Source organism: Sciurus vulgaris (assembly GCF_902686455.1).
Source record: "Sciurus vulgaris genome assembly, chromosome: 17".
NCBI classification, from domain to species: domain Eukaryota; kingdom Metazoa; phylum Chordata; class Mammalia; order Rodentia; family Sciuridae; genus Sciurus; species Sciurus vulgaris.
The window spans coordinates 28981915-28995558 of record NC_136478.1 but is presented as its reverse complement, the minus strand read 5'-3'; the positions used below and the strand labels follow the sequence as shown (position 1 = coordinate 28995558).

At 39.5% G+C, this 13644-nt stretch overlaps 1 protein-coding gene across 1 annotated transcript in view; it reads left to right on the top strand.

The window, feature by feature from the left end:
- Nucleotides 1-13644, top strand: part of LPCAT2 (lysophosphatidylcholine acyltransferase 2) — a 60266-nt gene that overhangs the window by 5795 nt on the left and 40827 nt on the right. Inside the window, exons 2-7 of the mRNA XM_079119325.1 lie at nt 2582-2721; nt 5920-6137; nt 7315-7427; nt 9296-9356; nt 10168-10226; nt 12461-12495. Coding sequence (XP_078975451.1) covers nt 2582-2721; nt 5920-6137; nt 7315-7427; nt 9296-9356; nt 10168-10226; nt 12461-12495 — 626 coding nt within the window. The remainder of the gene's footprint in view (nt 1-2581; nt 2722-5919; nt 6138-7314; nt 7428-9295; nt 9357-10167; nt 10227-12460; nt 12496-13644) is intronic.

Genomic DNA, 13644 nt, shown 5'->3' with positions numbered 1-13644 from the left:
TAGATGCAGAAAATTTGTTTGCTCAATTGATAAAATTCAACACTCACTGATGATAAAAACAATTTTTTCTTAATAAATTAGGAATAAAAGGAAACGTTCAACCTGATCCAGGATATTTATGAAGCACCTCCAGTTAATATACTGGTAGAATATCTAACCTGTTTCCTCAAAGGTTGAGAACAAGGCAATTATCTTGTTCACCATTTCTACTCAACATTGAACTGGGAGTGGTAGTCAGTGCAATAAGACAAGAAAAAGAAAATAAAGCATATGGACCAAAAAGAAAAGTGTACACCTGTTTTTATTCAGAGATGACAACATGGTTGTATATGAAGAAATTTCTAAGGAATCTACAAAACAACTAACCCTAGAACTAATAAGTGAAGTTGGCTAGGTCATAGGAAATAAGATCAAAACTTAAAATCAATTTTATTTCTATACTCTACAAGAATACAATTGCAAAATGAAATTAAATAATCTCATGTATAAAATGACCTTAACTACTTAAGAATAATTTTAACCAAGACAAAGTAAGACTACTACATTGAAAACAACAAAATCTTGCTATAAGAAATTAATGAAAACTTACATAAATGGAGAAATAAATCATGTTTATGAACTGTAGGAACCAATATTATTGAGGACAGTTCCAGATTCATCTATAGATTCATTGAAATCCCAATAAAAATTCTAACAGATTTGTTTGTATCTTGCAAGCTGATAAATTAATTGTAAAATTTCTGTGGAATAGAAGGGATCTGGAATACCTTGCTCCCCAAAAAATGTTGAAGGAGAAAAAGTTGGATATCATATATAACCTGATTTCAAGATTTATTTCAAAATAACTGTAATTAAGACAGTTGGGTATTGACAGAAGGGTAGATGAATGAATATGTTATATTCATTCATATTCATAGGTCCATGCTTTTGATAAATTCATAATCTATATACTTTAAAATAGGTGCCTTTTATTTCATGTAAATTGTACCCAACAGTTGATTTTTCAAAAGACTACCAACAATAATTATTGGCCAGGATATACAGCAATGTAATTCTCACACATTGCTGCTAGTGATATTTTAAAACCATATAACCACTTTGGGAAACTGTTAGTTTCTTATAAAGTTAATTAACATATGTGGCTCATCAATTCCACTCCTAGAAAAATGAAGACATATTTATAGAAAGGCTTGTACAAGAGTGTTCGTAGTGGCTTTTATGCATAATCACCCACAACTAGGAACGATCAAAATGTGCATCAGCAGGATAGTCAGTCAACAGATCATCATAGAGTTATACAGTGGGATAATACTCTGCAGGCCAAAAGAATGAATGACAGATAGGCAAAACAACATAACTGAGCCAAGAAATGTGTTAAGTGGAAGAAGTGTGCACCACATGATTCCATTTGGGTGACGTTCAAGAACAGGTCAGTCTATCTCTGGTGTCAGAAATTCGTCATCGGCTGCCTAAGAGCATAGGCAGTAACTGGAAGAAGCACAAGCTGGCTCTCTGGAGTAGTAGGTGTGTCCCGTGTGTTGAAGGGTGGCAATTACATGAGCACCCACCCATCAAGATCAAGATCACTGGATTGCCCAGTCAAGACCTGTACTTTTTCTTGTGTGTACACTTGACCTCAGACATACACATGCACTCAAGTAACTTGGCAGAGATTAGGTAACTAGACTACTTTGGGCACTTTTTGTAAGTTATTTGATAACATAAGGGGTGGTAGAGATAGAAGGAGGCGCTGTTGGATAGTGTAATTGTTTTATGGGAAAAAAGACAGTGCATTGCACATGAAGACAATTTACTTCACTTGAAAGGCAGCGTGGTATAAGCGCAGGCCACCAAACTGGGTTAAATTCTGGTTCTGCTGCTTATAATATAGTCTCACTAAGCAGTCTAATGTATCCCTCCGTACCTTTTCTGTCTTTTACATAAGATTGCAGCTAAATGAATCACTACATGCCAAGTGCTTAGAATGCTAAGCATGTGGGAGGCATTCATGAGTTATTTGCTGTTCTTGTTTGCATACTTTCCATTCTTATTTATTCTTTATTTTTCTTTTCTTTTTTTTCTCCTCCATCTCCTTATTGTTATTCGTTACTAAGGGCCAGCAGGCATATTCAGCAGTGCGTTCACTTTCTCCTACTCCAGTGCCTCAGATCACACTCTTCCTTCAACCTCTAGCTCTCAGTAACCACTTTCTCCCTCTTAACCTTGCTAGGACTTGCTTGTCTTGAAAGATCATTCAGCGCCTCCTGCGCAGCCTTCCCTGACTGCTAAATCAGACCCGCCTTTCTTTGTCCCCTCAGCATCTGCATGCACTCTATCAACATACAGATCTAGCTGTCTTAGGGTGTTCCTCACAGTTTCTTCTGTACACAGTTGGCTTCATGAGGTCAAATGCTACATCTTATTCTTTGGGTTTAAATTCTTACCTGGTGCAGCACAGAACCCAGTCCATCTGTGGGTAGGTGCATGACTAGCATAAAACGTCCCTGTCTTGTCTTTCAGCTCTATAGCAAAATGTTGAAATGACATCAGTTGATCTGCTCTTATCAACTTTGACTTTCAGATTTTCCTTCTTGGAATTATCCTGCTTCCACTTCGGGCCTTTTTTATTGTATTGTTTCTCTTACTGTTGTGGCCATTGGCTGCAATCTTCACAGCTTGCTGTCCTGAGAAGCCAACTTACCCAGTGACTGATTGGAGGAGGTAAGAAACATGGATGTCCAAATATCAGGTAGATTAAGATGATGGAAAGGTTTTATTGTCATTTAATCAGTAATGAGTATTTTTATCTAACTCCTGCTACCCACTCAATCTTAATAATTTGTTTCTCTGATAAAACTGGCCTGCATTTATGTAGAAATTACTGCTCAAACACATTCTGTTAATCTTCTATTGAAGTTATAATTTCCTTATGGTAAAAGATTTTGTTTTCTGAATTATTGTCAAAATCGATACATGTTGCCGGGCACAGTGGCCCATGCCTGTCATCCCAACAACTTGGGAGGCCGAAGCAAGATCAAAGTCAGCCTCAGCAACTTAGCGAGGTCCTATGCAATTTAGCAAGACTCTTGTCTCTAAATAAAATAGAAAAAAATGGTGGTGGGGGGGGTTGGGAATGTGGCTCAGTGGTTATAAGTGCCCCTGGGTTCAATCCCTAGTACCCCCGCAAAAAAAAAAAAAAAAAAAAAAATACATCCCTGGTTCTGATAGATAGCCAACTAGTGTATCTGAAACTAACTCAGCTGCAAGCTAGGTTGCAATCTTTGGCTTTTCCTGTTTTCACATTTGCTTTGGTCTCCCTGCAGTAACAAAATGCTTTCTGCAGAGACATATAGATGGATCGATCACATTTTTATGAATTATTTTAGTGATTGTCAGTAATAACAGCTTAATTATTAATGTAGTCTGACTCTTTCAAAGGTTAACAGTCTATGTCAGCGCTTCCATTCTGCCTCAGTTAGGATGGCATTAGAGAACAGACTGATCGTGAATGCATGAGGCAGCCGATAAAAGTTGCCACCTGTGTGTGGTCGGTGTGGGGCTTCCTCATGTGGACTCCATGGGTTCCACCTCCATAGATCTGTTTTAGGACACTAGCAAACTCCTAAAATTTTACACCGTTTTTGGCCCCCACACACAAGGATATGTTCCTTTCATCCAAATCTCAAATGCAGATTTGTCTTCCAAAAATTTTGAGAAATACCGTTCTAAGGACAAGCAGTTTTCTGTTCAGTTCATGTTCTAGTGAGCTAAGGTCAGTATCAAACAGCAGGCTGGTCTGCAGCGGAAGTGAGCCTGGGCTGGCGATGCCCCAGAGAAACTTCAGTGCTTCACCTCGTGGTGCTTTGTTTTGTAACGTGAGGTTCTGTAGAAGACAGCACTTCAAGACATGTTTTTCTGACTCTCCAGTTTCTTTCAGATGGTCTCTTTGGTTTCTATGGTTAGTGGCTTCTGTAAGTCTAGGAGGATGGGAAAAACAGCCTTAAGAATCCAGAGAAGAAATATAATAAATGGTAGAAAATAAAGTTCTTACCTTTCTCTGTGAAAGCAGTTACCGCCCACTCCTCTCAACCAGTCAATGTTGAAGTTATTATGTGACCCCAGACTTTAAAGTTTAAAACAGTTAAATGGAAGTGCCTAGTGGCTTGGAATCTGGAATTTTTTTGAAATGTTTGAAACTGAGTGAAGGGGTACACTTCATATCCACCTGTGAATAGAGGTCTCACCTCCAAACAAAGGGAAGAGGGAACTCTGGAGTCATTTCCCTTTGGAAAAGTATTTTGGTTTTCTGTGCCTTACTTCTTGCTGAGAAATAAAAGTCACAGACTTCCTCAGGGGCTAGTTGCTGCTGATTCCTCACCGTATCATTATGAGATCCCTTGTGAGCAGGATGCAGCACCCCGCTGCCCCCACAGATTCCACCCCCTGTGGATCATAGACATTGAAAAAGTGCATCTGTACTGAACAAGTGCAGACTTTTTGCTTGTTGTTTTTCCCTGTATAGCACAGTTTACTACCTATACACACTACTACATAGCCAGTTTACTACCTATGTACATAGCAGTTACCTATATTAGGTCTTATAAGTAGGCCGAGGTGATTCAAAGTCAAGGTTATACACAAATAGGCATCATGTTAGTTAAAAGACTTGAGAATTTGATGATTTTTTTATCCACAAGGGTTGCCCAGGGATCCCAAGGGAGAGCTGGACATGTTTTATTCCACCTGTCACACAAAGCTGGATGCCGGTTCATGTACGGAGCTCTCCGTCCCCCTTGCCTTCTAGGAGGATGCTGTTTCCCTCCTCCATCAGGCTGATCCAGTCAGAGGCGTCTTTGGCTGGTCCTGTGTGTCCACTGTGGGCCCAGGCATGATATTAATGAGTTCATTCATCTTGACTGGCAGAATGTTTTCAAAAGTAAACAGCTCATTTCTGGAATTGCTAGGTACTTCTCTGTTCCATGGAAGTGAGATGGCGAATTCATTTCTGAAGCTGTTTTCAAGATGTGAATTCGTTTCTTGAAGTGTGTGGGTCGCTGGGGATCAAATCCAGGCCTCACACCTGCTAAGCAAGCATTCTACCAATGAGCTATGTCCCCAGCCCCTACATCTGAAGATTCATGATGATGTCAAGGACTGTAGTGATATAGATGAGATCTGCTTCTAAAAATTATTTCTAAAGTAATTCTGACGACAGATTCAGGTGAAGGTTCTAAAGGTGTTGAGGAGATAGCAGCATCTTCATGATGCAGAGATTCCTAAGTTGGCTACTTTTGAAGGGCAATACTGATTTGAATGTCTCAGTGGGAAATGTGTTTGTTTGTTTACAGCAGGGATTGAACCCAGGGATACTTTTCCACTGAGATACATCCTCAGTTTCTAAAGTTTTTTTTTTTTTTTATTTTGAGACAGGGAGGGTCTCACTAAGTTTCTCAGGACCTAGGTAAGTTTCTGAGACTAGCCTCCAACTTATGATCCTCCTGCCTCAGCCTCCTGAATTGCTGGGATTACAGTTGTGCACTGCCTCGCCCACCTAAAATTCATTTTTATCACTTTATCATCATAGAGTAATGGAGACATTTAATAGCCACTTATCCTTAGGCAAATTACTTCTCCATGCCTCAGTATTTTCATCTGTAAAACGGGGAAAATAACAAACAATACCTACTTCAAAAGATAAGGCCAAGGATTTTAAGAAATTAATCTATGTAGAGCATTTAGAATAGTGCCTGGCACCTAGCAGAAAGAACTTCATATAAGTGCGAGCTGAAGTCTCCTGAGCTTGTATTTTAGGATGAAATTCTTTGACACATTTTGGTTTTCTTGTATTTTAGAGTAAATCCCTGCTGCTCACTTAATTCAGCAAAGCTAATTATGTCTTTTCTGCATTTACTTTTGAAGGACGGTCATTCTTTGGGCTTTGAAGCACCTGGGCCACGCACTCATCTTCTCCATGGGCCTCATAGTGTCAGTGAAAGGAAAGATGGCCAGCGTGTTGGAAGCACCCATTTTTGTCGCGGCCCCTCATTCGACCTTCTTTGATGGGATCACCTGTGTTCAGTGTGGGCTGCCCTCGCTGGTGTCTCGAAAAGAAAACGCACAGCTCCCTCTGGTCGGCGGTAAGTACCAGCGAGGTAACAGATGAGACAGGTTCGCGCTTTCAATTAAGATAATCGTGTGTCATTTTCTGATAAACGTTTTTAAAAAAAGAAATTAAAATATCTCAACGTATTTCTTTTTATTTACAAAAGATCCCGTGTGGAAAGGATGAATCTATGAAAAATGGCGAGGCTTCTATTCATCTGTAGCCTCATCATTCTTTTTAATACCTATTTTCATCACTATATTGTTCTTGTTTGTGGCCAGGGAAGACCAGTTTTCAAATACCAAACATGCTGGGATTTGTGTGTGTGTGTGTCTGTGAGAGAGAGAGAGAATTGAACCAAAGAGTCTGTAAAAGCACAGGTCACATGCTTTTTCACAGATTTCTCCTCACGGTGTTAGGCTGATAGAGGTACCAAGTCTTTCCTCTAAGCTCTGTCTTCTTCCCTGTCGCCCTGGGAGTTTCCAGAGGGACCTTTGAAAATCACGATGTGGAACAGTAAGCGCTTCCTGCCGTGACAAATAATGAAGCAAGTGAAGTGTTTTTCCCACCAGACACTGTGGCTCCTCCCTGAGGGATCAGTCTCCAAGTCACTGCTCCTAGTGCCAGGGTTCTCTCTCAGATGACGAGGAGAGCGGCCCCCAGCTCTGCAGAAATGGTAGCAGTCCCCAGCTTCAGCCCAGGCACTTGGTTTCTTGACTGTGACCACTGTTTTTTTTTTTTTTTTTCCTGGAAAGTTATGTAGCGATTAACTTTTGATAAACAGGCGATTTTGTGTGTGGTTGGAAGCTATCCAGAGAGCTCACTTTTTGAAAATATCCGTAATGTGTAAAGTTGCCTCCTACCTATGTGCACTACAGATTCAGATATTTTTCAAACTGTTCCTGAAATTCAACAGGACCATCTTGTATTTTCCAAAGGGCTAATGTCCGTCAAGGCAGACACTTAGGGAGAGAAATCGCGTTTGCCTTTTCCTATGAACCGCTGTTACCGTACTTCTCTTACATTAATGAAATCTTTTGAGATATATTTCTCCTTTCCAAATTGGAAACTAAGTTCTAATAAACTTTCTAGTTGTTTCTTTGCTCTCATTTTAGTTTTTCATAAAATTTGTCTTAAGATTTACCCTGTGCTATTGCTAAGGTGGCTTTAGCCAAAAAATGACTTGGTTGGGTTTTTTGTTCATTTTAAAGCTCTCTTACGGACCACACAGCCAGTGTTGGTGTCCCGTGTGGATCCGGATTCCCGAAAGAACACCATAAATGAAATAATCAAGCGAGCGACCTCCGGAGGGGAATGGCCCCAGGTAAAGCGCTATCCGTGGTCACTTAGCCATGTGAGTTGACTCCCTGCCTGTAGACTTACCTGTGTGGATCCACAGACGGTAACCCCCGCGGACCCGTCCACGAGGTACCTGCAGACTGATGGGTGCAGAATCAGTGAACTAGTGAGCGATCAGAAGTCCTCTTCCGCACGAGCTGCTACATGGACTTCACCTTGTCTCTCCTTCTTACCTGCCAGACTCTTTCAATTTTTACTTTGTGTCATAAAAAAATGATTCTCTATCTCTGCCTTAAATTACCATTAAATAATATGAATATTTCATGTAATTTAGGGTATGAGATACTAAAGCCCCATTATATTCAGCAGTTTGTTGGGTTTGCTGGAAAAGAGGTGCAGGCCTTTGAGTTCAGAGGGTACAGCAGAAGCCCCCGCAAGGCTGGGTCAGCCCTCCCGTCTCTCCAGCCCTCCCCGCCTGTGGAGGATGAGGGTGCAGTGCTGATTGCATGGCAAGCCAGGGGTGATTCTAATAAGTATCCCTTGATCTCGGCCCCGATGAAAACAAGGGACCTCTTGTACGCTGGTGGTCCTGCAGAGGACATGCAGACAGAAAAGTCCCAAAGGAGTGTGGCCAGCCCCGGGGCTTTAGAAACCAAGGCTTGGGAGGAATGATTTAAACGTGATTGATAAGAGTGGCCTTTGAAATTAGGGTTTGATTTTTTCTCCTGAGATCCAAAAAGTATATCTACAATGAGTAGGTGGGAGGTGACAGGTAGTTTGAGCTCATTTTGGTTGTCTCCATCCAGAGGGACAATGGCCTTGATTTGGAATCTCCAGAACTCTCTGGAAATGGCTGAGCAACCACTTGGGGGGAATATTATAGAAAGAATTCCAAAATTAGCACTGCTGGGTGACTTAATGCCCCTTCCAGCTCTGAGGTTGTATGGTTCATTCAACGGCCGTTCATTATTAGTCATGGAACTGTAGAATTTCCACTGAATACAACACATTTGCTGTTGCATCTTTCATAGGAAACCTGTTTTTTAATTTAGAGGATGGAATCACACCACACCTATTCATAATTTTTATTTACAAATAACTGTGACTATAGCAATTTAACTCAATAATCCTTTCCCTCTCTGTTATAAAATACATATTACTAACTACAGTGAGTGTAAGAATTTTACTTTTATTTGATGTTCTTAGCAGTGGGCTCATGATTAAATTTCAAAAGCTTCAGGAAACCAAGCTGCCATCCTAGTGGAGAATCTAATCATCCTGCATGTTCTTCTTACGGAAAACATAGATACATTAAAAGCTAAAACACATCCTCAAAAAATAGATATCAAATTGTATTCCATCCATCGGCCAATTCAGGTCAGCATGAAGCACACTGCAGTAATTTTCTCCTTTGTCCTCGAGACCTCTGTGAACCTTGTTGTGGGAGTAAACATCATTTAATGGGAAAACTGAAACAATGTAGGAGGTCATTTGGGTAAGGCTGTGTAGCTGCAAGGAAGGAATTTAATGTACTGTGCCTTGTGTATACTTTGACCAAGACTTAACAGCACTCTGTTAAATTTATTTCTTTTAAATTTATTCAGATAATTGGTAAAAACATCATTAAGAAAAAGATGTAGTGTGTTTGTAAATTAAGTATAATCTCTATTCAAAGCCTGAATTTGTTTTCTAACAAACTGAATGGCTAAACTGCATTTCTTTTAGAAGATAATTGAATAATCTGGTTCAAGCTTCTATTAGAATCAAGCGTTAGCCTTTTATTTCACTTTTGTTTTCGAAGCTTTGGCAGCTGTTTGTGAAGTCATAAGAAAGCAAATAAGAGGTAATCTATTCATTAGACTGAAATATTAAATCTATTCCTTTTCTCCCAAGATACTAGTTTTCCCAGAGGGTACTTGTACTAATCGTTCCTGTTTGATTACTTTTAAACCAGGTGAGATAAATTAATTTATATATTATAACAAAGTAGTGTGGAAGAGATCTCAAATGATTATAGATAGCTGTACACAAAATTATGCTTTAGATTGCTCTGAGCATTTTTCTCTTTTATGATAAAAAGTTTTTCATGTGATTCCACAGAACTTAACTCCTTCGCTTTCTCTTGGTATTATAACTTCTTCCTTGCAGGGTCTGTGTGTGTGTGTGTGTGTGTGTGTGTGTTCCTTTTCCTCCAGGGAATGCTTGCGTATACCTGGGGTTCCCTGAAGTGACCAGTCCCTATTTTGTTATGGCTTTTCAAACGCCCTCTAGGGTTCACTCCCTTTTGAATACTGGGAAGGTGGTTCTGAATGTATCTCTTGACACTTTTTAAAATGGTTTTGTGTAACTGCTGGAATGCTCCTCGCCCAAGTGATGACTCATTTCTGGCAAGTGTAGTCACTTTGCTTCAAGCATTTGGCTTTGTCTATATCTAGACATTCTTATTTTCTCTTCATCTTAATTCTGTCATGACTGCTTTTTAAACAAATCTTGTTGAGTAATAGGTATTTGGAAAATGCAAACAAGCAAGGAAATCAATGTGTAAGTGCCTTCGGCACAAGATTAAATATCTTGCTTGACTAATTCTTAATTTTAAAAATTCCTCATTTTGTTAAACATTAAGAATTGACCAATAGTTAGCAAAAAGCTTCTGTGATCTGTACGTGTGAACAGTCAGTGTACTTGTACTATTTGTGATTGACTTTTTTATTGTACAGTTTTTATTTGTATGAAAATTATCTGGTAAAATTCCTCTGTGGTTCCAGGAGCCTTCATTCCAGGGGTTCCCGTGCAGCCCATCCTCCTCAGATACCCCAACAAGCTGGTAAGCGCCGTGTTCTTTGTGGAATGATTTAAGTATCCCAAACAGCACACCTGCTCTGGGACCCCTTTCATATTTGAATAAGGAAATGAATAGGTGAATGGTGAAGAAATCAACAGGTTTGTTCTGCTTGCCATGGCTGAGTTTTTTAAAATCTTGCAAGATAGGCACATATTTGTTGGTAACCAATATTAAATATTGTTTTCTTATTATTAAGCTTCAGGAAGACATTTTTTAGCCTCTATTGTCATAAGTCCCAGATGTAGGGTCAACTTTTCCTGATATAGAGGTCATTACTGATGGAGAAGGATTGAAATAGCAGGATAAATTTGAGAGATGCTTGATCTTTAATTACTGGCTCTGTACTTACGAGCCGGGTGACCAGTGGCAGGAAGCTTGATGAAATAAGGAGATACCTGAACGAACTAAGCACCATATACATCGTCCAGAGTTAGCTCAGACAATACTGTATTCCACACAGCTGGGTATGCTGTTCTTCTCTGGACGTAGATCATACCACTGTGTCCTAAAGACTGGTGGGGATGCTTAGGTTCTGAGAGGATTTTGTTTGCTAGAGAATTTATATAAAAGGCAGGAGGTAATTGTTAGGTATCTATGCTGTTTAAGATTAAGAATTATCCAAAAACTTAACACCAAAAATACAAATAACCCAATTAATAAACTGGCCAAAAAACTAAACAGATACTTCTCAAAAGAAGAAATACAATTAGCCAACAAATATATGAAAAACTGTTCAACATCTCTAGCAATCAAGGAATACAAATCAAAACTGCATTGAGATTTCAGTTAGAATGGCAGTTATCAAGAATACAAATAATGTGTTGGCAAGAATGTGGGGAAAAGGTATGCTCATACTTTGTTGGTGGGACTGCAAATTAGTACAGTCACTCTGGAAAGCAGTATGGAGATTTCTTGATAGATGGGAAGGGAACCACCGTATGACCCAGCTAATCCCACTCCTTGGTATGTATCCAAAAGATCTAAAATCAGCATACCATAGGGATAGAGCCACATCAATGTTTATAGCAGCCAAATTCACAAAAGCAAGCTGTGGAACCAACCTAGGTGCCTTTAATGTATGAATGGATAAAGAAAATGTGTTATACATACAATGTATACAATGGAGTATTATTCAGCCATAAGAAAGAATGAAATTAGGGCATTTGCTAGTAGACGGAGGAACTGGAGACTGTTGTGCCAAGTGAAGTAAGCCAGGTTCAGATACTCCAAGGTCAGATGTTCTCTCTCATATGTGGGAGGTAGTCCAAAATGAGGGGGAAAAGGAGAGAGAGAAAGGGAGATGGGGGGATACCATCGAAGTAGAAGAAAGATCAATGGAGTATATGACAGGGATGGAGGAGGCAGGAGAAGGGACCAGAGAAGGGAAGCAGAGTGGAGTGAATCTGACCTGCTTTTCTGTGTACGTGTGTGAATGTACCACAGTGACTGTCACCATCTTGCATATCCACAAGACACTAACGGGAAAACACTAAAAGTAAATATCAGACAGATGGGTGGAGTAGAGTGAACGGAACAGGGGATGGAGGGAGGAGGGGAAGAGGAAGTACTGGAGACCGAATTAGAGCAAATTATATTCCATGCTTTTATAATTATATCAAAATGAATCCTAATGTTGTGTATAACTAAAAAAGAGCCAATTACAGAAAGAATTTTTTTAAAGATTAAGACTTCTCAACAATCCAGCTCTATTCAGTAGCTGGTTTCTCAATTTTGGAAATTATGGCTAAAAAAACCAAAATTAAAATGATCAAATTTTTACTCATCACCCCTCCACTTATAGGTTTGAATTTTTTGCATACTCACATTTAATCTTTTCTCTCAAATAACCCCTTCCATTTTTTTTTTGATAACCAGTGTATTCTGTTTTTTGTAAGAAAATTAGTTTTCCAGATACGTTCTATTGGGAGAAAAATAGCTAAGCATGTGCAATCGTGTTTTTAAAAATTCAGAACAATTTATTCCACAAAAAGATGCATAGTGACATAGGAAGATAGACATTTTGCTATGTAGATATACATTCCCTGAATCCGTAGATCAGTTGACCACTTTTAATAATGATGTGCCTGTTTCACTTTTCAATGCCTTGCTTTTGATTCAGGAAAAGTATGCACGCATCCCAATATTAAAATGAGGTCTTTCTTTTTTTTTGATATTTTCCCTCCAAAATAACCACTTGGCTACTTCTGTCGTTGTAGGACACGGTGACCTGGACGTGGCAAGGGTATACGTTGTAAGTCATTTCTGTCCATTATGAGTTTAAATACATTTTGCTTCAGTGAAGAAAATAGTTTATTTCTTCTTTAAAATAAAAAGTCAAGATTTCTAACCAGAGCTTCAAATCTTGTAACTGATGTCTGCAGAGAGCATTACGACTCTGCCCAGTAACCCCTGGTGCCTCCCGTGGGGAGAATTCTAGCCCGTGTTCAGATAGGCCTCAAGGTTTCTATTTTCTTATGTTTTTCATTTTCTCAAGATTTTGTCTTCTGATCTGTGAGGAACTTTGCGGTGACTGGTTTCCATCGTGCTCAGCTTGGGTTTTGTACTTGCAGATTGCGCATCCTCTAGAGTCTCCATCCAGACTTTACTCCCCTGTTGTGAGCAGTTCAGATCAAATTACTTTTAAGTCCTGGAATAGTTTGTGGTGTGTGTGATATAAGCTGAGAAAACAGTTAACCAGGATTTCAGTTCCGTTCTTGGATTTTAAAAGTGTGGGGATCAGCAGTTTCTAGAAGCACTTGAGTCAAGAGAGGAACACAGCTTTCACTATTAACCTTTAAATGGGCCTTTAAAGAGAACAGAGCGTGTAGCATCTAACGCTCCTTCAGATCTTTTGTTCACTTCCCCCTTGTAAAGTCTGAGCTTGTTTCAATTTTGTCGAGCACTATATGAAAACCTGGATCAGGACCTTTCCACCAGGGCCTGCCTGGCTTGATACTGTTAAGCACAGATCCACAATAGCATCATTGATGAATAGGTGATGTCTACTTGGAAATATTTAAAAGGAAATCATCATTTGCCCTCAAGTACTCTGCAGGATTCTCTGCAATAAGACATTTTAATGAGAATGGGTAACTAATGGGTCGGTGGAATAAGCCTTAGCACATGTGAAACAATTATGCTCCTATTAGGCTTCTGTGCTTCTGTCATTGGTAACCAAGTTAAGCAAATAACACCACAAAGGGCGCGTTGTAAAGGATATGGAGACAGTGTATTGTCTTACTGTAAGAAAGGGGTTGATTCATTAGACTAGAATACATGTTTCATGCTACCATGATTTTGAGTGCCTGGTTCTTAACTTTTATACAAGAGAATTAGGAGAAACAAGCAGCTTGGAGAACATTTTAGAAACAGGTGTTCCTAAAAATTGGGTGAGTACATA